Genomic DNA, 25992 nt, shown 5'->3' on the forward strand with positions numbered 1-25992 from the left:
AAGTCCAACTTTTAAAAATATAACTTGACATAAAACACACTCTATTTATTTAATTTGTTTTTTACCCTGGAAAATTACATCAGTTGATTTTTTTGCCCTACAGGATATAATAATCAAAATCACAAATGTAGTGGTCACAATTATTCACATACTGGTCACAACAAATATCTGTTCACAGTGTGATAGGCTACAGTGTTCTCTTGATTCTCCTGAACTCATAACTGAAGTCAGTGGTTATCTATTCTGAAGAGGGAATTATCACACAAACCTTGTCACCCACCTGGTGTGCCCTCTGACGTTTTTATCCCCATTCTACAGCAGTACTGAGCAATCCCATAGTCCGCAATCTTGGCAATGATGGCGGCATTGGGATACAGGGTGAAAAGCAACACGTTGTGGGGCTTCAAGTCACGGTATATAATCATGGCTGAGTGGAGGTATCTGCCGTGAAATGCACAGGAAACCTTATTAAAATGTGATTATACCATAATAAATTTTGTCATTATTTTTAAAAATATGTATGTTTATTATGCAAAGCATCAAAAATTCTGTGCTAAGTTTCACCTTCAAAGTTAAGAGATATTGCAGAAGGAAATCAAAACCTACAAGTCCAATATTACAGAGCAAGCTTATGCTTTTAAAACAAACAAACAAAAAGACATGTCAATCCTGATAAGTGATTTAAACTTTAAAGCACAACCACTTTAAGCAAAGTACGAATTTTTGAAGACTTACCTTTTGTATACTTTAAAAACTACTTAAAAGGAATTCTGAATTCCCTCAATACCATGTGACTATTTTAATTAGTTTAAAATGTAAATATGTTAAATAAGAATTGATAGTATTTTGTTATAACTCCCATTTATTTAAGTTTTAATTTTCTTAAAACCACAGAGAAGTTTTTCTTAGCTTTTAAAATTCTCTCTATTCCATCTCTCCTTTGATATTTATTTTTTTCTGACTAAACTATTTCCTAATTTTTTGGAAAATATTTTTTACTTTTTCAATAGTAATATATCAAAATAAAAGACTTTTCTAGCTATCAATACTGTACCGTTTGAAGATGTAATTTACTTTAAAACCCAATTCAGTTATAAATTATCAAAGAACATTTTAGACCAAGAGTTGGAATGAGTAAAACATTGTCTTGGGAAAGGTGATATGGGGGAATTTTAAAGTCTTTCCTTTTAGAAACAGATCCATTCAACCATCAGCAACTAGAGCTGGACACTCACTGTAAGTGAAGAATAAAAACTAGTTAATATAAAAAATAAAAAGTTTTCATCTCAACCAGGTCTTGTCCATTCTGGAAACATGGCTGAAGAGCCATTACTTTGCCCCAACTACTAAAGTAACTCTATTACCTTTCCTTACACACTCGCAAAATTCAGATTTCCCCCACTCTGTTTACCCTGCCCTGTGACATTAAGTTTGCCATAGCTCTGCACATGATCTCACGACTACTTTATGTCCTACCTTGAGAAAAGAATTTTTCATAGAACTTAATAGAGGTAAATTTAAATCCATTGTTTGTGGCTTTTGGTTTAGGTTCACATTATATCAATAAATATTTACTCCATTACCTAATACCAATCACTGCTAGGGGCATTAGGAGCAGAGTGGCAGCAATACCCTGAACTTTCCACTGATTGATGGGAGTGTATGTATCATTTAACGGCATCAACTAATGCAGGAGAAGATTCTTTCTCTTCCAGGATGTAGTTAAGACATTTGACATTAGGCCTATTCCTTTCAGTAAACATATTTTTGGTTGAAAAGTAAGATAGATGTACTAATGAAGTTGACCTTAATAATAAGTTATGGGCTTAAAAGAAAAATTTACTAAGGGCTTACTGAAAAGCCATTAGCTACTTTGCCCTGCTGAAGAGAAAAGCTGGGAGATTAAGAACAAAAAAGTTAAAGCCAAGTCATACATAATTGAATGGCATCCAAATCCTTCATAATGCATGCCTCTTTCAGAATATTTATAGAATACAGACTCTCTCGGAATACTTTCCAAAGGTTAAAAAAAAGTAGTTAAACTTAATTTGAAATTATGTCAGTGGGAGAGAAAGATTATCTGGATTAGTTAAAATGTTCAGTTATAGAATTTAATCTTAAAAGTGCAGTTTTAATAGCTTTTAATAGAATAGCAGAATAGCTTTCGAAATGTTAACAAGTACAGATCTTGTCTTACTAAGAATAATTCAGCCATAATTTATATATTACATGACAGCGAGCATTGTCAAATATTTTATTAAAACAAACTGGTCTAAACTCAACTAGTCATTTTTAAATTGTGATTATCATCAATGTTGCTAAGAAACTCGTATAACTTAAAGTAAACTTTATCTCATCCTAAAGAGAATTACTCTAAAAATAGAATGCCTTCATTCATTTAACAAATATATATTGGGCATCTATGAGGGACAGTCACGGGGGATATAATGTCATCTTTGTCTCCCTGCTCTTGAGGGGCCACTATCTCGGAGAGACAGGTGCTCAAACAAGGTTGCAGAAATGTGATGAGCACCAAATGCTAGGGAAGCCAGAGGAAGAAAAGCACAAAGGTACAGATAGCAAAGCAGACTCTCCCACTAGACTATAAGTTTTAAACCTTGATAAGAGCAATATAATCCCTATCTTTCCTTCTTCAGCAGCCAGCACAAAGTCCTGCATGGAGACTCAAGAAACATGTGTTAGCCAAACCAACTCTTCATGATGCAGTCAGACATCATTGTGGAGATGGTACGTGAGCAAATTCTAGAGGAAAATGAGTTCTCTAGGCAGACAATTTTTTGAAAAGACAGGAATGACAAATGCAAAGACAGACATGGATGTCAGTGAGAAGTCAAGCCCTTCAGCATGGTTAGAATGAGGGCAGTGGAATGGGAGGAGGCTGGAGAGGCAGGCTAGAGGATACATAAAGAGTTTTGATGCTATGGCCAAGGAGTTTAGATGTATTCTGCAGATAACTTGGAATGCCAGGGAATTTCAAGGATAATTAGATTTTATTTTAGAAGAATATAATATCAGAAATGTTCTGATAGTTCCCCAAAGGTACTGGACCAAGTCAGCAGTAGTGGCATAAAAATAAATTAATCAATTAAAAAGATGATGTAAAATAGTCAAGGACCTGGCGGACAAATGAGTACTTACTTTTGTGGGAGAGGGGGTTGCTCTGGATGTGACTACGAAGACCTTTGTTGGCAAATGGGAGATACAAGATAAAGAACAGATTCATGGTGGAAGGAAAAAGAGAAAGCAAATTCAATTTTGAACATACTGAAACACAGAATCTTATGGGAAATATAGGTGACCATATCTTCAAAGGTAGTTGAGAATTATAATAAAGAACTCAAAGCAGCAGACAGTTAGAGGTGTAAACTAATAGCTGAAGGCCAGGCTGCAAAAGAGAAAATATGCAACATGAAGAAAGTTCCTGTATGTCACTCTAAACAGCGCCATCATTTAAGGGACTGCAGAGGCGTACGACTTTATTGTCTCTTTCTACCTCTATAGTTATAGCTCTGTGCTAAAATATATTTGGGAAGACAAACCCTAATGCTGAGATTTTTAAATATACTTCGTGCTGGGAGAAGATCGATTGTTACTGAAATCTACTAGCCTCTTGTAGCACAAGACCCAGAAAGCTCCCTTGGCATTATGCTGAGAACAAATCAGGCAAATGATAGGAAAATATGATGAGATTTCATTTACTTTAACAGAAACTGCTGGATTTGTTATTTTAAGTAAGGTCTTCAAGAGATGAGGTCTTTCAAACAGTGATGAATTTTTTAAAAAATCAATTATTCATTTTATAAATAAGCACTTTGGGAATTATGTGGAAGATTTAGGGAAAAACCAGGACCTGGAGTCGGTTTAATCAAGGAAAATGACCAATACAACTTTTGAAATACATAAGACATAGCTGCCCTTTATCTAGATTAATTTAGTACAAGGTTCCCCCTGGTGTTCAAAAGTAGATGTAGCAACCCAGATCCAAATCTTTGCATTCCTGTTTCATATAATAATCTGTGTTTTTCAATAGCTTCCGGACTCTTTCAGGAAAGGAAATCTACTCATTTTATTCTCCTATTATATTCCCTATACAGTATTAATAGTTATATCGTATATATCAATAGTTTAGTTTTATTTGTTTGTGATCAGTGTTTGTTCTCCTTACCATCCATTCCATTTACATTTCTGGATACTGCTCAAAAGGAATAGACACTATTTAAGAAGGAAAGGAAGAGAAGGAAATTTGCATCCACTTTGTGGCTACCATGCACCAGGCACTGTCTTCCTTCCTTCCTCCCTCTCTCCCCAGTGGCAACATGTGTAATGAGAACGCACCGTTCTAGGTGCTGAGGTACAACGGTGAACAAGAGGAAAAATCCCTGCTATCGTGGCACTTAGATTCTGGTGGCAAAGACAGACAATAAACAAACTTTTAAAATAAAAACATAAAGAATACCCGGCAGGGATAAGTGCTACAGGTGCCAAAGAGACACAAGGTAGTCAGGGACACCCTCTCTGAGGAGAAACCTGAATGAAATGAGAAGTGAGCCAAGAGGATATCTGAAGGTTCGACATTCTGGCCAAGAGAATAGCTGGTATAAAGTCTCTGGCATATTCCAGAAGCCTCGGGGAGGCGAGTAGCTGAGCACAGTGACCAGAGTGAGGTGGGAGAGGGTTGATAACAGGAGAAAGATGTGATCCAACTTCCATGTTAGAATGATCACTCTGGCTACTGTGTGAAAAGCAGGTTATCTGGGGGGCAAAGGTGAAAGCAGGGAGACCAGCTGGGCGAGAAGAGATGACAGCTGCTTAGACACTGCTGGGAGGGAGAGAAGTTAGGAGAAGGAGCTGCATTGAGATATGTTTGCTAAAGACATTTGCTGAAGGATGAGGTGTGGGATGTGAGAGAAAGGAAGGACTAAAGGATGATTCCAAGGTGACACAACTGGGTGACCGGAGATGGAAAGCAGTGGAAAAGGGGGAAATCAAGAGTATGACTTGGGATGTCTTCAATTATTACAGAAGAACTCGAAACACTATTCACTAAGTATTAGGCACAGTTTAGAGACTACAAAAAAGAGAGAATCAGAGATATAAAATCAAAGCAAGTGTATGGACAGTCCCTCTGTCTCCAAGGGCCATGGCCTTTCCACCCTCCAAGGCTCTGTCCGGATGCCATCCGGCCGCGGCGCTGGGTGCACCTCTGAGACACACTATGGTCTTACAGGACAACCCAACTCAAATCACTCCAGTCCCCTTCAGAAATATGGCCTCATCTCTCCTCATTAGAATTACCCATGATAACTGACACTTTCCTTGATACTTTGAAGCCTTACCTATTTTTTTAGGGAAGGTAGGTCAATACAGGGTTAAGATCATGGGCTCTGGAGAAGGCCTCCTGGGTTCCAACTGTAATTCTGCTAGCTATGAGATCTGCACGCTCTTCCTACTCTTATTTTATGAAATTGTAAAATCTGATCAGGGAAATGGTAGTTTTACACCCAAATAGTTTGTGAAATATTGCCAGGACACATTGTTACAGGGAAGCACTCTTCTCAAAGTCTGAGAGTAATTTTGGGCTCACACTCATCATGCCCTGAATAGAAAACAGCATGACCTAATCTATTACCTCAGACCATCAGCCACATGTAGTGCGATCCTGTGCTGCAGTGTTCTGGTGAGACTGGCTTTGTCTTGTTGAAGCAAGCGATCCAGGGAACCCTTGGAGGCTAACTCCATCACCAACATTCGAGGACGAACCCCAGCTGCCAGCAAAGATATTAAGCTGGGATGGTGGAGGTGGCAAAGCACCACCAGCTCCTGCAAAGTCAAGAATCATTTCAGAGTCATAGACAATCAGCTTTACCCAAGTGTCTCCTTCCTTAAGCCCATCAACATTTGGAGCACAGTTTTCCCTGAGTGACTGGATTATAGCAAACTTTCCATTTCTTCTTTGAGCTTTTTTACATTTTCCACATTTTCAGAATTAAACCACTGGTTTTGCAACCATATTCTGAATTAAAATTTTAAGTTCTCTTTTTCCGTTTGCTCTGCTTTATCAGAACATTTAATGCTAGGACAGGACACTGTCCTATTGTGGCACACTAATAGGTCATGTCAGTCTTACCTACTGAATCCTCCTTAGCCACAGAATCCTTCTCAGCCCAACATCCTGAGCAGCCACTACTAATCAACTGCACTTTGAGGCATGTGAGGTACAACCTGCCTATTATCTCTGGTTTAATGACTAGAGAGTTTTCTGGATAGAAATGTCTAAGTCTAAAGAAATGTATGGCATTGCCCCTGCCTGAAACTCTCTAATGACTTCCTGTTACTTTAATTGGGTTGGCCAAAAAGTTCGTCTGGGTTTTTCCACAAGGTATTACAGAAAAACCCAAACAAACTTTTTGGCCAACCCAATAGATTAAGATCCCATGAACTTAAACAGCCATTGTGGCCTGACCCGATCTGCCTTAGCCCATCTTTCAAACCTCATCTCCTTTCTCTCTCTTCCTTATTCACCACCCTTCTGCCACACTGGTGTTCATTAAATCCCCAGCACCGCACACACCCAGCTCCTGCCTTCCAGCCGCAGAGTCTTTGCCCTTGCTGATCCCTCTGCCTAGAAATCCCTTCACCCTTCACACAGCTAAAGGCTTCTTGCCATTCAGATCTTAGCTCAAAACTCTTACTTCCTCAGAGTGACCTGCCTTGGACCACCCTTACTAAAGAAAGCAATCACCATGTGCAACAATCTCTCTCTAATCCAAGAAGTTAGCTGGAACAGAGAGGTCTCCAATCTGATTCCTAGGCCACATTTTGTGAGACTTTACAACCTGCTTCATGATACTGTTGTTTTGAATTCCATACATGTTATTCTGTATATTTCACTCTACTCTGAAACTGTATTTAGTTGAGATTTATAGCTTATGTGGTATTAAACTGATTCATGTTTTTTTGTTTTTGTTTTTGCTTTTTATTATTTTGCGGCACGCGGGCCTCTCACCGCTGTGGCCCCTCCCGCCGCGGAGCACAGGCTCCGGACCCACAGGCCCAGAGGCCATGGCTCACGGGCCCAGCCGCTCCGCGGCACGTGGGATCCTCCCGGACCGGGGCACGAACCCGCGTCCCCCGAATCGGCAGGCGGACTCCCAACCACTGAGCCACCAGGGAAGCCCTGATTCATGTTTTAAATTATGATTTCTGCAGAAGCTCTGCTTCTTAACAACCAGCTTCAAAGATGAGTATCAGTGCCAACTGCATTTATCAGGAAACTGATGTGTGAAGAATTCTGCAAGCTGAAGAATAAAGGCTCAATGCCCTGAGAGGGGATTTTTCAAGAACACGGACTTCAGACTGCAGTCATACTTCCTTAGTAGATAAAAATCTTTTTTTCTTCTATGTCTGATTAGCTCAGTTGGCTAAAACTGATGAGAACAAGTCAAGTTAGCTTTGTTTTCTTTCATAAGCACAGACTGGAGCCTAATTCAAATTTCCTATCCTAGAAAAACAGCTCACTGATTGCAAAGAGAAAGGAACAAAAAGAGTGTAACAGATCAGCCCCGATTCATGACCACAGGTAGAATGACCCTTAAAATGCAGCACTGAATACAAGTGTTTTCCTTTCCTTTTCTTTTTTTCTAAAGAGGCATATTACACACACTCCATTGTTTCTATTTCTTCTACTATTTCCTTGGTTCACCTAGCTGCCCATACACTAATCAGTCCCATAAACCTTTCTAGTGTTCTGATTTCCAACAAGGTTCCCTGAGCACATTACATAAAACTGAAACATATTGAAGACTAATGATCAAGACTGAAAAATTACAATTAATACAACAAACTGCCTACAGATAGAAAGAGATTGTGCTCAGATTTGGTTCACTGACTTGCAAAATATTATATACAAAATATTTATTAGCTTATTCCTAGAGCTACAGTGTAATTTTTGGTACTAATAATCAAAATTACTCCAGGATATTTTACAAAGACATGAAATTATTTTCATTATTCAGAGTAACTAATATATTGCAACTGTATTTTTTTTGTTTATATAAGTTATTTAGATTCAGATTCAGGCACAATTTTTTTTTAATAAATCAAGAAAAAAATAAGAAAGAATAGAATCAAAACTATGGTTGAGTTCTGGTGTAAGACTGCAGAATTCACATGGATTTTATCTCTCCTCTCACCCTGTCTCTCTCACTCATCCCTACTGTTAGGACTCAGAAAAAAGAAATAAATCCACCAGTATTCAAAACAAGAGAGGGTACTGGAGTGACCACTCTTGGTTATGCATTCAATCAACTTTCACTCTTCCTAACAGTACCCTGACTTTTGCTGAGGTATCCAACCCTCAGCCAAGCAGCCCATGAACTTTAAGGGGAACTGACCCCAATCTCAGCTTCAGGGAAAGGTGGGGATATTTTAAATAATACCCTGCTCATTATCACAGTGATTGGTTCAGTAACACAGGCCTAAGCCAATCAGCAACAGTACTGCCCTGAACATTGGTGCTTGCAGAGAAAAGAATGTGTGACTTAACTGAGGCCAAGAGAAGTTTTTAAATGGACTACTGTTGTATGGATTTTGGTTCCTTTGAATTACAAAAATGCAAAAAAGGTACCCTCTTTTCTTCTGTGCTTGTAAAGCCTGGAACAAAAATTCTCAGAATACTGTCTTTGTTTTTCAACAGGAGTAACCTATTTCACTCCATAAAGAAAGGACAAAAGTAGGATTTCATAACTAAACTCAAGTAAACTTTGAGGGAAAATACGGTAATTACAAATGCATGCAAAACAAGAGTTCCAGGAGATTAACAATGTATGATTTAATGTAATAATACTGTTGCATTTCTTACTTGTCTTAACAGTCTAAGTGATGTATGTTTATTAAAAATCTTCACAGCCACTTCTTCTCCTTCATAGGACGCTCGATAAACAGATCCAAAACTGCCGTCACCTTTTGAAAAGAAAGTACAAAGCACTTAGGTTAATCTGTGCAAGCAGAAAAACTCAATAAATTGTATCTTTTGTAATTACATCTGTTTCAAAGAGAAATATGACCCACTAGTTTCACTGAATCAAGTCTCCTTTAATGCTTTCTCTTCCTTCTTCTACTCCATGAACTAAGATGGAGTTTCAGGGGGAAACGAAGGCTCTAGTAACAGTTAAGTATTGGATTCAAAACAGGATTGGGCAAATAGAAGAAGGAAAAGAGAAGGAAAGCAAGTGGAGGGGGAAGGGAGACAAGAAGAGATGGAGACTTAAATAATAGACATATCCTGCTCTGATTCCCTTCAATCTGAACAAATACTGACAACAAAGAAAAAATTTAATGAGCAGAGAAAAGAAATACACTCTAGGGAAACATAAAATTTTCAGGTGGGAGTAGTAGAGATTTCTAATTTTTTAAAGCCCTTCCCTATTTCATAATCACTGTCATATTAAATTGGAGTATGGGCTGTCGTACCCTTCAGGTAACTAAGAGGAAAAATAAGGTTAAGGACTGCTATTGGGTACTTGTGACACAAAGGTGTGAAAAAATTGACAAGTAATACCACTGAAGTATCTTCTATTGTGGCTCTCTGGAAAAATAGTCCCTTAAAGAGGAAATGTACCCCCTCCCATAACTCTTCAGATAGACAAACAAAACCCCATATATGTGTATTTTAAAATATTCAGTTGACCCTTGCACAACACACAACATGGGGTTAGGAATGCAGAAGCCCCGAGTGCAGTGGAAAATCTGCACACTGCTGTCTCTGCCTCAAAAACAAAGGAACTGAAATATGTCTCACCCAAGGAAAGGAAGCTGAAAACAGTTTAGATACAATCAGGACTCAAACCCTAGTTCTTTTGATTTCACACACTATAATCCCTAATTGAACACAAACTTTTCCCTACATTTAGTTAAAGATCTGTAAAATAAAAATACAGGTACTGTATTTATTGAAAAAAAGTTGCAGATAAGTGGACCCATACTGTTCTAATCTGTGTTGTTCAAGGGTCAACTGTATTTACAAAAACAAGTCTACTAATATTCACAAATCTATTAATATGTGTCATATTAGTCACTGCCTAATAGTAACTGCTATCTGGGAAGGAAAGTGTTAACTGAAGCCCTAAAATTCACTCCTGTCCCACAAAGAAAATGCGGAAGGGAGGGAGATGAATGACCTCCCCCAGATCATCCCAGCATAAAGATACCAGGGTGTTTCTGATTGTAAAATGTTTTTAGAAGGATTTATCTGATTTGTTCAGATCAGTGGTTCTCAGCTAGGGTGACGTTGCTCCGTATCCCCAGCCCCACCTTTGACAGTGTTTGGAGACATTTTTGATTGTCAAATCTGAGACGGGGTGAGGAGATACTACTGACATCTAGTGGGTAGTGGCCAAGGACGCTGCTAAACACCCTGCAATGCACAGGACACCCCTCATAACAAAGAATTATCAAGTCCCAAACAGCATCAGTGCAGAGGTTGAGAAACCCTGACCTAGATTGCTTTTTGTATAATAAATAAACATGGAATTTATGAGTTTATGGGAAATGGGGCTAGAGAATGGGGAGTACTCTTATAAACATTTTCCTATCTGCATAATTAAAGAATATAAAACATAGGTGCTTTTGAAGGTGGTCAAAAGGTACAAACTTCCAGTTATAAGGTAAATAAATACTAGGGATGTACTGTACAACATGATAACTACAGTTAACACTGCTGTAGGTTATGTATGAAAGTGGTTAAGAGAGTAAATCCTGAGAGTTCTCATCACAAGAATAAAAATACTTCTTTCTTTTTCCTTTATTTTTTATATATATGCAATTATGGATGTCAGCTAAAGCTACTGTGGTAATCGTTTCACCGTACATGTAAGTCAAGTCATTATGCTGTACACCTTGAACTTCTACAGTGCTATATGTCAATTACACCTCAGTAAAACTGGTGGAAAAACACAGGTGCTTCAAAAGTGAACTTTTTGAACATTTCTACATAACATTGCTCAAAACATGTCCATTAATCTGAAACACAACTTAGTGCACTAGAAGGGTATATTTGGGGGAGCTGTATCTGATGGCTTGAGACTCTTTCAGAGAAAGAAAATAGTATGTCTGGTACTTGTCTGTATCTTTCAAATCACAAGTCAAGTTTGGTGGTGGTTAAGATCTAAGATTCAGGGTTAACAATTCAGCATTTTGCATTAGCCTACTATTACTAATATATTCACTCTCAGAGTGCAAAGGCATTTAAAATCATTCAAAATTTCCCAATCAATGTAAAGAATAAAGGTACAAAGGAGTTTATTTACCCCTACACGTCATATCCCAAATTTTGGACATTGTTTGTTAATAATATTAATATCCTGACACATCATCTAGTCATTCTCTCTGTGGAAATTTAATTAAAATAAAATGTATATACACATAACAACAACAAATACTCCACAAAGTAAAGTCAGAATTGTCTTCAAATACTTTACATTAAATCAACTCAATACTCTCCATAGCTCCCAAGTATTCTCAGGAATGTTTAGAACTTGAGTACATCACCAATTTAATGCTTCTGAATTTTTAATCTCAAATTGGCTTTTTATGAATATTTTAATGAAAATTTATGATTGTCATACTTAGCAACAAAATTGCTACAATGACTACTTAGAGGTATTCTTCCTTTACTTATTCTTTTTGTGACTGAAAAATGGCTGCATTACTCAACTGAAAACTTCATAAATGCCTTCCCTATCACTGAAAATTAAAGCAAATGCAAGGACATATTTCATAAATATGTGTGCTTCCATGGTGGTTCCATCCTCAACTCAAACCCAGCCTACAAAAGTGTTGGGGTTTTTTTTTGGCCGTGTCGTGCCACATACAGGATCTTAGCTCCCTGGCCAGGGAATCAAATCCGCGCCCCCTGCAGTGGAAGTGCAGAAGCTTAACCACTGGACCACCAGGGAAGTCCCAACATGATATTACTTTAAAATATATTATCCCAAAGGAAAAACATTACAAAAAATATATGAAGACACTAAAAACTATGACAATATAATTATACATAAATATTTTCTAGATTATAAATCTGCACTCTAATTTTTATTCTCAAATCAACAAAAATAGTTACCTAAAAGAAACTCTGGAGCTTGTTCAAATTCCAATTCATCATTATTCAACATAATATTTCTAGGCAGGTCAGCCAAAATCAAGTCAGGAGCAATCTGAGATATTGGAACGGTGAGCCTTGGTTGGTCTGGATTCACTAGGAGGTCTCCTGAGAAGTACATAAAACATTTTTTTTTAAAAGGTAAACTATTAAGGTTGTATATAAGTTTGTCCTTTTGATTTACAGAAATAATCACATATTTTCTATGATTTCTAATCACTCTTTAAGGTTTTCTTACCAATCTTATTTTTCTCTAGAAACTCTGAGAAAGTTTTAAAAGTTGAATTAATACCTATCTACTAGGAATTTTAAATACTCATTCCTAGGTTCACTCACTAGAAAGTAGAATTCAGAACTGCCTTAGACTATTGATACATGAGTAGGAAATTATATATTCTTTACTTTTACAACATTCTTGGAGCACTTAGCCTATGGTTATCATTGCTAAGTTACTTCCATATATCATCTATTTTAATCCTCATAACAATTCTATGAGGTAGTTTTGGTCAGTACTCTTATTTCACAGATGAGGTTATGTTGCTCAATAGCCAGTATTCAAACTCTCAAACCAACATTTTTTCTGAATCTAGAGTATAAGATCTTACTGGGTAATAAATATATTTTTCTGAACTGTCACTACAATTGAATGCAGTATCCTCTAACTCATCCCTTATGGATAAGAATAATTTTTACATTTATTTCAAACCTCACTTCACAAATATTGAAAGGATCACTTAAAAACATTTGTATGTTGTATCAACACATACCTTCTTCTACTTTCTTCATCAAGTTGTCAAGTAAGATTTTCTGATGTTCTTCACCATCATTAAAACTATATAATGCCCACTTCTTCAACAGAGTTTCTCCTTCACCACAAATATCAATCTCCAATAACCCTGGAAACCACTCTTCCATGAGAGAGTCAATGTGGTCCACAACTTGGCCCAAAAGAATACAGCCTACATAATCCAAAGAAGACTTCATCAACACCCTAGCTGAACCTTATTCTGTCACAAAACTGGAAAGAACCTTATTCTGTCACAAAACTATAAAGTTTTTTTTAAAAGTTTAGATTTCTTTAGTGGTACAATTCAAAGTTTTTAATTAATTTCCTTACCTTTTCTACAAGAAGGAACTGTAATTTTTAAGAAACTCTCTGGGTGATTATCTAAGACTTCAGATCCTACCAAGCAATAAGCTTCAGGAGACCAATTCAAGTAGATGCCTTGTCGCCAATACATTCTGTTTGGGCGAAGTGCTCGTTCTGAAAGAAGTTTAAATGAACCCACATATAACCATTAATTATTAGCGGTTCCATAAATTAAAGGGGAAAAATTCACTGCACACACCACAAATGACAGTAAGAGAGATATATTTGTTTTGAAGGAAAGTACTGGAATCGTTAAAGATATGAGTCCCCATCCATATCTATTAAATATAATATTAAATATTTTATCCTCAATTTTGGAATGAAGTAAATAAAATGCCCAGTATACAACCTAAGATAGATTTCAGGTTCATGGTGTTAAGTAGTTTAGTATGTGTAATAGATGAAGAAAGAGAATCATAAGTAAGTTCCCAAAACTTTTAAAAAGAGGTTGGTGGTCATGCTAAAACCAACACTTTGATGTGATGTAACTTTCTATATGTCGATTAACTGCAAGCAACATAGGTTTACTTCAGAATACAGTACCACCTCAATAAAGCTGATTTTTAAGCACATAAAAAATTATATTTTCCCTTTGGAGCACTAAGATCTCTCCTTCTTCCAGGAGGAAGAGCTAGCATTATAAACACCCATTTTTATTCTTTTTTGTAAACCCCTCAGGGATTGTGCAGCAGAATAGAGCTATTATAGTCCCTACACAGAATGGTCTGAATGGTCAGGAACTGCTACACTGTTAAATAAAACTCCCTGACTGCAGTGGTGGCCATTCCTAGTTTTTCTTTGCGCACACGTGCGTGTGTGTATGTTTGTGTGTATGTGTAGGTTGGGTGGGTGTGTTTAAACAAATGATGCTTACTAATTTCACCTTTTTAAATTGCTACGTCTAGTCTGCTTTGGCTTGCAAAGCGAGATAGTCATAGGCATTGTAAATGTGTCTAAAATAAGCACACATGGGCTTTGAGGAATTTTCTTCTTAACAAATTGCATGAATTTATTTGAGTGTATATCTTTATATTGGCCACTCTGAGGTCTTTTGAGCTTATTTTCTGATTTTCAGCTGCCTTTCAAACAAGTAAACTCTGGGAAAATGACATTAATTTTAATATGCTTTCCTCCTAACTTCTCTAAATATGAATTCTTCATTAAATACATACCTCTTCCTGAAAGCATGTAAGGTGAAATTTCAAGTAATCGATTGATTAATCTCGACCAAAAGCCCATTGGAAAATAAGGCATCTCATACAGTCGAATGATAATTTCAGAGTTCTCACAATGGGGAAGCTCTATTACAGGTCTGTGGTCCGACAAACTAAAGATAAAAGGACACTGTCATTATACAGCTTCATAAAATACCCAATCATGTTGACCAAAGTGCTTTACTACTTGAAATCAATGAATTGAAGATAAATATTCTAAGCAATTGCACTTTTTATAATGTTCTTTTGCTACATGCTCTTCCTACTCAAAATGTAATGGTTATTTAATTAATGCAAATGCATGATCAGATGTAGATGCATGAAATTTTTTCAATAATCTTATTTATACTATAAATAAATTATTACAGTTCGTTATGCATAGACAAGTAAAGGGATTATGTAAAACTTGAAAAAAATTCATGTCCTAGAAAAGAGTTATATCTATTTTTAGAATTAGTTACCATCCATCAACCAATGCAATTTGCACTTTTCAATGTCATATTACTTTATAACATTTCCCAGGTGCTTATAAAGCAGTAAGAATTTCTACAGTACAGGGCTATAACTTAGGCCTCCATTGTGTTGCCCATACCTCTGAAAATTCACAGCCATAAATTATTTTAAGACTATGTTGAAAACTCATTATATCCCCAGAATCTGCCTAATAACTCTTCCAGTACCATGTAAGGACACACACACACACACACGCACACACACATACACACACAGAGAGACTTATCTCCACTATTAACCTTTATTAAATTAGGCAGTGCTAAATCAAATAGTAATTATATACATAAAATCAGTCATTTACTGTATCTTTAAATGTCAAATTTAGTGTTTTCATTAAAAGAAAATGTTATACTTCAGTACAAAGTTTACACAAGAAGAAAAAAGTTACTACATTTATCACAGACCAAAGTTACTTTGACTACTAAAACAATATAATATATGGTGAATTTCCATAGGGTAATAAAATTTTAAGTTTTGGCTTACCTGCTTGGAACCAGCAAATATTCTTCTCCTGTTGGCAAGGCAATCTGGAATTTTTCTAAGAGTTTAAAGTACTGTGACATGTAGTTCTTTGGAAATCTCTTTTTCTTTGAAAGAAATTTTTCCACATCTCTACGTGAAATAATTCCCTTAGGATGTTTTGGACAGCCCTCCACTTTCACTGTCAAAATCTGAAAGATTTAAACTTATACATAATCACTAAAATTTATTTTCTGGAAAGTTTTGAATTTAAAACATTTCCTGTGCTCAGTAAAAATGATTAAAACAATTTTAATGTTGTCAAGTACAACACAGGACCTAATTTCTCTAGCTAGCAGCCAGGTAGCCTAGAAGCCCAGTGGGGCATGTACTCCCTACACACACAAAAAAATTTTTATTAAATTAAGGGAGTTAATTCAGATCAGAAATTCTGGAGATCCTCTGAAACCAATGAACCACAAGCCTTCCCCAACTCCAATTAACACATCAATCCAGTATCCCACATCCTTGTTACAGTCTCATCAATAGTATATTCCTAGGGAAATTATCTTCCAGACTGTGTTATCACTACAGGTTTGCAATAGAAATGTTACTTTACATTTATATAATAGGAGATGGTTTGCATCAGCGAGAAGAGAGGTAGCTTAGCACATTTCAGTGATTCTCAAACAAAGTAAGTAACCCCTGAATTTCACTGGACTCCACTCAGTCTGGATCAGTAGGTCTGAGATGAGGCTTGAGAATCTGCTTTTTTAACAAGAAACTCTGATGATTCTAATGTGGAGACCATACTTTGAGCTTTGATCATCATCATAACAATTAAAAATATAAGTTCAGAAGAACTCAGGTTCAAATCCAGGCTCTACTGCCAATTGTGTGACCTTGGGAAAGATATTTAATTTCTTTACCCACAGTTTCCTTCTCTGTAACATAAGATAATAAAAGTGACTGTCTCTTAGACTGCATGAGAACAAAATAAGATACACATAAAACATGCAAAATACATACAACAATTTTTAGCAAATAGCAAGCCTTCAAATGTTAGCCATTATCTACATATTCCTATTCATTTTACTTGGCCAAATTAATTTTCAAAAGAGATTTGTGCTTAATTTTCTTTAGTAGATCTATAATGCTTAAGGGATACTTAAATAGGAACAAACATTATTTACATTATCATGTAGCTGGGTAAAATACTGGACTGTAAAATCCGTAGGCCCGAGGACTTGTCTCACTCAACACCATATTTCTATTTTGTACATATACCGTCATTGAATCAATGAATGCATGACTGATTGAACATAATGATATCTAATGCAATGTATAATGGGTCATTAAATAATAAAAACTATAATTTGGGACTTCCTCCATATCGTATAGTTTATAGCCCAAACTGCTCTTACACTTTAGGTAGTGAAGAAAACTGCTGTTTTAGTGTTTTTAAAGTTGCTAAGACCTGTCTGACAAACTCACTCTCTACCCCCAGCCATACTTTATACTTTCTTTGTAGCATTCTGTACCACCTAACATGTTAAGGATCCATGTTTTGGTTATTTCCTCCCATTTGAACGTCAACTCCATGAATGCAGGAAACTTGTTTTGTCTACTGCTGTCGCCCCAGCACCAGAACAATATCTGGAACATCATTAGGTGCTGAATAAATACTGTTGAATTCGTGAACTGGGGGAAAATAAAGTTTGGAGCATTTTATCCTAGGGTTAGGTTCATAGGCACTGGAGCCAAACCACTTGGTTTGAAATCATAACTCTAATTCTCCCTGAATATGGAGTCAAACCACTTGGTTTGAAATCGTAACTCTAATTCTCCCTGAATATGTAACTTTGGATAAATTATTTAACCTCTCTGTCCATCAATTTCTTCATCTTCAAGAATGGGCACTAATAAAGTACCATTTAAAAGAGTTGTTCTGAGAATTAAATGAGATAATCTTTGAAAAGCATATAAGTAACCTCTCATATGTCAGCCATTATTGTATACTTATTCTAATTTATTTTACTTAGACAAACTGATTTTATTTTATTTTATTTTATTTACTTTTTTTTTGCAGGAAGGAAAACCTTTTATTTTAAACCACAAATAGTCAGCAGGTGGCCACAACTATCCATGTTTCATTAAAATTACATAAAACCTAGGTACAAAAGCACCACTGATTATTGTTCTAGAAAAACTGCATGAAAAAATTCAAATACACACAGTAAAAACACCACAGTATGCACAGGACTAAATTTTTAAAGCAAGTGCATGGAATGGTGAATCAATTTTACAGACAGCTTCCTATACTAAATTGGTATTTATTTTACTCAAGGATGATGGGAATCTCCAAAACTCATGACTATGAGAAGGTAAAATGTCCATCCTTATATATTTTTGTATGCCAACTAGTAGAGTCCTAAAAAATTAGCATTTACAAAATACTCGGTAAAAATAGCTTTTAAAAGTTGTCCCAAGAGGTACATAAAATCAACCCTAATTTTCATGACAAATCATTCTCTTTCGTTTACAGATTCAGTTTTCTGTGCCTTCCTTTCCAGCTTCTTGCTTTTCCTCCTTCTTCCCTTTAGCACCTTTTTTAACCTTTGTTGCCAGTTCTTTCTCAGTAGGGCTAATGTGAGGATCTATGCATAGGATAAGGGCCTTAGCAGATGTTTTTCTTGGTTTAGGTTCAGGTTTTGGGGGAGCAGCTTTCGCTGACAACCTGGCAGACCCTCTGGTGGGCTCCTGTTTAGTTACTTTGGAGCCATCCTTGCCCTCTGGATTCTCTGGAGACTTTCTCTTAGGCATAATGACTACGTTGGTACAGCTAAAAAGTAAAGCAACGGGCTGGAACTGCTGGCACCGCCACTGGATGCTGCCCCTGCCGCAGCTGTTCACGCACAGGGATCGGTGTAGCACGGCCTCCGACAAACTGATTTTAAAATAGAAGTTTGTGCTTGATTTTTTTAGTAGATCTATGCTGCGCTACCACTATCTGTAGCAGATAGTTTCCAAAGACGGACACATTAATTTTTTTCTCTCTCTACATGTGGGCTGCTTAATCCTTCAATATATAGAATCCATCCATTTCCCTGAACAAGACTTGTGGTTGCTCTGCTCACTAGAATATGGCAGAGCTGACATTTTACCAGTTCTGGGCCTGGCCTTTAAGAGGTCTAGGCATATATGAGAGACCACATGGAGGAGCACCAACACACCAAAAATGTGAGTGTAGCCTTCTTGGACTCTCCAGCCCAGCTCAATGAGGAAGCCAAGCGAACGACCCCTGTCAATGCCATGTGGAGCAGAACCACTTGGCTGAACCCAGTCAACCCACAGAACAGCGAGAAACAATAAGCTGTTGATGTTTTACTCCAAGTTTACTTGTGTACGCTAGGTTTTGGGGTATTTTGTTATATAGCAATAAAAAACTGAAACCTTATCTTAATTTTATCACCTTTGAAAGACCTCTTATTATTCCTTCAGCCTGGTAATTTCTAAGGCTAACTTATGCCCTTGTGCAAGGAAAGAAAATTTTCCAAATTTCTCACACAACTTTTTATCAAGATTAAATTGCCATGCAAGTTTTATAATACTCTACCAGTAAGTCCATTTCATATCTCTTTTATCATATAGTTAAATGAGTTTTGCAAATTTCTCTGTGTGTTGATGGAAACTTTAATAAGTTTAGTGACCTAACAGCTCTGCGCACAAAGAGGGTGGCTGGGCACATTAGAGCTTCTACACCATGAAATTATTTCTTCCCTTGTCTTGATGACTCACTTGGAGGTGAATAACCCTATTTATTTTTGCTGGTTTGGTGTCAGGCAGATCATTCTGTCTTCACGTGATTACTTATGGCTTTCATTCTCTTTAAACCTTAATAAAAATGACATATTTCAGTATATCACATAAATAAAAATGATGGCATTTATCTTTTACATTAAGAAATTTTACTGACCCTTTAGATCTATCTTTCAAAATAACCTGAGTTGTTCAAATTCTTGACTTAATTTTCAATTAAATTAACATGTTTATAGTATAACTAATAGTATAACTATGCTAATGAGAGTTTCAACTTAATTACTCCATAGTATCTTCAGGGATTTTATTGCATCATGATGGAAATTTGCTTCTGTTAAAAGATAGTGATTCTGATGCAAACCACTTTGTTATTCTATTGAATAAGATGTACCCACTCTCATATTATCCACACGTGTGCAACTTTAAATAGTCCCAATTCACATGGAAACACATCACCTTTTGGTGCAACTTTAGCCTTTTCTTGACTATACAGAGTTCAGTTATTTTCTGATACAGGTGCCACCTAACAACAAATCTTTAGGGTATAATTAAAACTCCCTTTTCTACACAGAGTGCATATAACTACACATATTGTTTCATTTAGCTCCATACCTGGCACACTTTCCAAAACTACATGAATACATCTTTACAGTTTTGAAGATTTTTTTCATTTCCTGAAATCATAAGTCTTTAATTACCAAATAGGTCAAATATAAACTTTTGCTAAAACTTACTATTTACTTATACTGAACTAGGGAGCCAATGTAGAAGATAATATTGTTATTATCCTTATTTTACAAGTGAAGAAACAAAAGGTTAAAACATTAAGAAATGTCAAAGTGAGTAAGGATTTAGGAGAGATCTGAATGCAGGTCATGCTGACTCTAGAGCTTGTGCTCTTGACCACTATACCTTCCTGGCTCCATTCTCATTAGGTAGATGAGTAAAATCACACTTTCCATGGCATATGTGCAGAAGGATGAAAATCTACTTTAAAAATATCTGCCAGACGGGCTTCCCTGGTGGTGCAGTGATTGAGAGTCCGCCTGCCGATGCAGGGGACGCGGGTTCGTGCCCCGGTCCGGGAGGATCCCACATGCCGTGGAGGGGCTGGGCCCGTGAGCCATGGCCACTGAGCCTGTGCGTCCGGAGCCTGTGCTCCGCAACGGGATAGGCCACAACAGTGAGAGGCCCGCGTACCACAAAAAAAAAAAAAAAAAAACTGCCAGAATAGTAATAACTGTCCCATTACGATTAACTGCCAATTGCAACATTTCAATACATTCTCAAGTTCTGTGGTATAGGATTTAGCCACAAATTAATTCCCTCTTTAAAATATCTTTCTTATTCTTCCTTAGATGAAATTTAGGAACTATTATTCAAGATTACCTGAGGGAATTTAATTACCATTACAGTTGATTAGAAGAGAGCTTTCTGAGGCTTCCCTGGTGGCGCAGTGGTTGAGAGTCTGCCTACCAATGCAGGGGATGCGGGTTCGTGCCCTGGTCCGGGAAGATCCCACATGCCGCAGAGCGGCTGGGCCCGTGAGCCATGGCCACTGAGCCTGCGTGTCCGGAGCCTGTGCTCCACAACGGGAGAGGCCACAACAGTGAGAGGCCCGCGTACCGCAAAAAAAAAAAAAAAAAAAAAAAAGAAGAGAGATTTCTAACATAAAAAAATACAATCATTTTAGTGACTCAAAAAATTATACTCATAAACAAAATAGCCACCAGTGAGTGCACATGCTGGAGACGCCCTCCCCAGGCTCACTTCAATTCATGATTCATCCAGATGCAGTTGTTCTCACCCAGGGTGATTTTGTGCATCCTAAAATATTTGGCAATGTCTGGGCACATTTTTGCTTGTCATACTGGGAAGGTACTACTGGCATCTAGAGGGTAGAGGCCAAAGATGCTGCTATCATCCTACAATGTACAACAAAGAATTATCTGGCCCAAAATGTCAATAATGCTGACATTGAGGAACCCTGAGCTAGTGTGTTCTGTTTGAATGGTTTTCTGTGGCAAATCTATAGAGGTGGATTATGATAGCTAATTAATATAAACTCATTGGTAACTGTTATTGGGAGAAGAAATAATTTTCCATATGAAATATAAATAGAGAAAAGACAGCCATAACCACCACTATTCAAAATTTTTAAAATTGTAAGCATTTAGAACTTACATTCCACTGAAGAGTCAAAATTTTCCTCCATGTTGTCTAGACTGAGGTTTCAGAGGCTCATCAACCCAATTTTTGTATATGTACTTATCCCAAAGATTTTCACAAAGCTTTCATTCAATTGACTATATCAATAACCAAACCAAAGCTATCATCAGGATCTAGAAAAGTACTACGGAACAGAGCAGTACAAACACCTGTCTGTGACTTGAAAACAAAGACATTAAAGTAAATTCTAAGATGTCTTCTCTTCTTTCATGAAGTTCTTCTTTATGCAGTCTTCTACACAAATTGTTCTACAGTTTTCTATATTCACAGTAGTTTCTACCTTAACTGAACACAAACTCTATAAAACTCAGTGCTCTAGGTGTCACTTGTAGTTTTCTTCAATCATTACTCCCATGCCACAAAAATATAGTATACCAACCTGGGCCATGACTTTACAAAGCCACTTGGGTTCCACAAAATATAAGTCACTTAACTGCAAGGCTGGGTCTTGAAAATGAAGGAGGACCCCTGGAGTACAAATCAAGAGTGAAACATAGAATTTAGAATATGCAAATATCAAGGGGCTTTAGAGAGAATCTAGTCCAACCTCCTCATTTTACAGATGAGTAAACTTCAGTGGCAGAGCTGAGACCCGAACCCAGGCAACACAGCTCCCAAGCCCTGAAATCCAAATATTATTTTAAAAAGTTATCTTTTGAACTATATAAAATGATCATATTTAAGACAAAGCCATACATTGAAGAGCATGTATTTAGAAATAAATAGAAATTCATAAATATTTTTGGCTTTCTAATTACATATTACAAAGACACATCTTATTTTCGAATACAGGTAAGAAACACAAAATATCAAAGGAAGCTACTGGTTTAAGAACAATGAGGAGATGAATGGATCAGATTCAATCCACATAAAGATTATTTTTCATACAGCAGAATCTGGAGATCAAAAGCAACTTCCCAACCACTTATCCGAGCACTACAAATCAACTCACACATTTCTAGCAAGGTTATATTGATCAAGTACACAATTAGCACCAAAGTCTGTTCAAGAGTTTTCATCTGTGAGGTCATGCTGACAACATGTTATGCAACAGAGCAAGATCTGCCACTCAGTAGCTGCATCATCTCAGACAACCATTGATTCTCCAAGTGCCACGTTAAACCATCCCAATAATAATTCTTCTTTTCAGTGTACAAATAGCCTCCACATAGGGTCTCACAGGTCCTGAATAGTACAGTCAAGTTCTACAACCCATGTTTTAACTCCTGCTCAGAGACCTTTTCCACTACTACCCTTAGATAATTTCTCAATTTTTCTCTTATGACATAATACATGATTCAACATCAATGCTCATGATGATCTTTCAAAAAGAAAAAAAAATCAGTTACCTATTAAAGAATTTTGTCAATATTCTGTTAAATTTTAAATGTAAGTTCTATACAAGGTTCAGGTACATTTTCACAAATTACTACAGCAGAGCTTTCAAAGAATATGCAATAAACAAACCTGATTCATTTAGGAAGTGAACTGCATGAGGAAGCTCATTTTCATCTAACTGCAGCTGATGTTCTTTCACAAGTTGTAATAATCGTTTCTGGTCAATTACAGGAAATTCAACTGGCACATTTTTACGCTCTGATAAAATGATTTTCTCAAGTTCTACATAGCAGTCTGGAATCAGCTGCCCAACAACAGGCTGATCTCGGATCTATGAAATTACAAATGACAAGCTGTAAAAATCCATTTTATTCATCGATTTGTCTGGTGGGTGGTAAATTCTATGCTAATCATTCAGAACTGTATTTTTTAATAAAATCAAAATGTAATGTAAAACCAATTAAATTGTCAGGAATAAATAAGATGATCTTAAAATAAGAAAAAATATGAACACAGAAGCCAATTTGGAAAGAACTATCAAATAATATTACATGGAAATATTTATCTAGCTATTCAGAAAATCCATGGCAAAATCCAAGATAAATCATTGACAGTAAATAAAGGACTTTCTGTTTTCTAAGACATTAAACTTACATGCAATAGATATGCTAGCATAAGAAGTCAGCAAGTATTGTAAGAGCGTTTGAACCTTATTTATTAGATGAAAATGTGATCCACAACCCAAGGTAAAACTAAATTTTGTTCTTGTTATTTGCAAAATGTTGTATTAGTGGAATGTAGGTATCAACAGTGAAATCTGGAGACAGACAAAAAATTTCCTCACCCAAGCTATGCTTTTTCGTGGAAACTTGAACTTGGAAAAATAAGAAATCATCTAAACCCCAATGATTCTGATATGAGAGGATGATCTGGGGTCTGTTACACTTAGAATCTAACAACTGTCTACTAATCGAGAGATACATAAAATAAAATTTTAAAAGAATGACCTTAAAGTGATAGTTTCTATAATTAAAATCTTTTCCAAACTTTTTTCTTAAAAATCTAATTTTAAATAGAAATGCAACCCTAACAATAGTAACTAAAATACCTTTGAGAACCACCAGGTGGCACACTCTCCCCATTTCTCAACCCATGAATATATTCTTGTATATTCTTTTTACCTGACAATAACTAACATAATTTCTACTTGAATTCTTCAACTTATTACAAATAGAAATTGGGTTTTATTACACACATGCACACACACACTTTAACTTGCTCCTTCTACTTTTAACTAGAATCTTAAGGAAATTGATTTACAGCAACTGTAACCATTACTTGCATATTTACCTCCAAACATTCAAGATTGTTTCAATGTACGCTTTGAACCAGAAAATTAAATATAATTTCACTAACCTGCACTTTTCATATTCTCTCTCTTCATCATTTATAAATTAAGATAAAAAATAAATTCAGACTGAAATTTATGTTTTAACCCAAGAAGGGAAACCTACATATAAAAGTAAACAAGAGTTCTCACAGAAAGCAATCAAGTAACCAAAGGATGAACTTTACAGGGCTGGATTACAGGGCCAGCAAAGGATCCCACTCTGCTAAGGGGCTGGACAAGATTGAGAGGGATATGGTTGGCACTGAATTCTGTTTTGTCCTCCTTGTTTTAAGCTTTATTATCAGGTCACCAACAGCCAAAAACAAAAAACTTTTATTCTGAAGTCTGCACAGACACATGTTAATAAGGGTGAGACAGGGAAAGATTAGAAAAGAGCCAAGATAAAAGGAAAAGATGAAAAACAAATGAAAGGGCAAACAAAAAAAGATTTCTAGTAGATTAAAAGCTGTTGTTTGAATACAGGTTGAAGCACCTCAGGGAGGAAAGAATATTCAAGTTCTGGCAGGTTTATTGTTTTGGGGTCATCTGAGTCACTATTCTGCAAAGCAATCAAACAGATTTTCAAACCAATATGCCAGAATGATGTATCCATTAGTAATAGATACCTTTCTTCAAATAATACTGCCATTTCTCAAAGCATTTGTTTTACTTCCTTATCTGGTATTGCCTTCAGAGTTCATGTACAAGTGCAGAAAGAAAATTGGTCTCATTAATTGATAGTGATAAATTGCTATTAGCCTAAAGCAATACCAGTACAGCTTGATGAACCACCTTATCCAGACTTTGCTTCAACTAAATTCAGGCTTTCTCAAAACAAACTCATCCTCCAAGAAGTCTTTTTTAAAATATGATAAATGCTCTGATACCAATGATAAAAAGAGAAGCTATTAAAATATTATAAATAACAACAAAGTTCTGTAAGCATAGGTATAGTCTCAAAAGAAAACTCCCTGGGTAAGGAGAATATTTAATTGAATATATTAATTTTGCATATTTGTTTCTTAAAAGTCATATTACTCTTTAGTCATATGTCCCACAAAAAAAGTAAGAAAATCTACAAATAAATGATATTTCATTCTTCTTATATAAAATGTCACTGATCCACCATTTGTAAAAGCTTTTAGTGACTGGGATAAATGTGCTGAAAGATACAAATGTGCAAATTCTCTCCCTGGGCACCACAAAGACCAGTTTATAAATGGCTCATTAGGTTTTGGATAGGAACATAATCTGTGGAAATGGAAAAGTAAGCTAACTAGCCAACACATTATAACCAAGGTGACCATATAATTTATCATCCAAACTGGAATGCTTCTGAGAATATAGTGGGACACAATTAATAATTATGCTGGGACTGTCCAGGCAAAACAGGACCCTTGTTATAAGCCATGGCCTTGATCATTAGTGCTAATGAGCTAAACGAACAGAGATTAACAGTGAAATCCACCATTGTGTTGTTATATTGAACTATTCAGGGTGTTTTTCAGTACAGTTCATACCATGCTGTCTGTAGAACCCAGGTAAAATTTCTTTCTCTTGCAAGTATTAAAAACAAGTATTCTCACTGTTAACCAATTTATTTGCGTTTTATGAATTACACTTGTCTTACCAGAAGAAAACTTTGAAATCAAAAACATAATTCCCAAAATGAAAAAACCCAGTTTGTATGAACTAAAAATTG

The 25992-nt window shown here is 36.3% G+C and overlaps 2 protein-coding genes across 5 annotated transcripts in view; both read right to left on the minus strand.

Annotated features, from left to right (window-relative positions):
• Positions 1 to 25992, minus strand: part of LRRK2 (leucine rich repeat kinase 2) — a 153033-nt gene that overhangs the window by 30301 nt on the left and 96740 nt on the right. For all 4 annotated transcript variants that reach the window (XM_032644297.1, XM_032644296.1, XM_032644298.1 and 1 more), the window contains 10 exons: positions 23030 to 23231; positions 21942 to 22030; positions 15539 to 15726; positions 14501 to 14655; positions 13296 to 13442; positions 12946 to 13137; positions 12140 to 12286; positions 8882 to 8982; positions 5651 to 5841; positions 281 to 441 (listed from right to left, as the gene is read on the minus strand). In XM_032644297.1, coding sequence (XP_032500188.1) covers positions 281 to 441; positions 5651 to 5841; positions 8882 to 8982; positions 12140 to 12286; positions 12946 to 13137; positions 13296 to 13442; positions 14501 to 14655; positions 15539 to 15726; positions 21942 to 22030; positions 23030 to 23231 — 1573 coding nt within the window. The remainder of the gene's footprint in view (positions 1 to 280; positions 442 to 5650; positions 5842 to 8881; positions 8983 to 12139; positions 12287 to 12945; positions 13138 to 13295; positions 13443 to 14500; positions 14656 to 15538; positions 15727 to 21941; positions 22031 to 23029; positions 23232 to 25992) is intronic.
• LOC116760060 (high mobility group nucleosome-binding domain-containing protein 3-like) lies at positions 15752 to 20438 on the minus strand. The gene has a single exon (XM_032644300.1). The coding sequence runs from the start codon at positions 18335 to 18337 to the stop codon at positions 18062 to 18064; it is 276 nt and encodes a 91-aa protein (XP_032500191.1). The 5' UTR covers positions 18338 to 20438; the 3' UTR covers positions 15752 to 18061.

The sequence above is a fragment of the Phocoena sinus genome, chromosome 10, assembly GCF_008692025.1.
Source record: "Phocoena sinus isolate mPhoSin1 chromosome 10, mPhoSin1.pri, whole genome shotgun sequence".
NCBI classification, from domain to species: Eukaryota; Metazoa; Chordata; class Mammalia; order Artiodactyla; family Phocoenidae; genus Phocoena; species Phocoena sinus.

Excerpts from the sequence above, each read along its gene's own strand:
- LOC116760060 (XM_032644300.1), bottom strand. The coding sequence starts at position 18,337 with ATGCCTAAGAGAAAGTCTCCAGAGAATCCAGAGGGCAAGGATGGCTCC.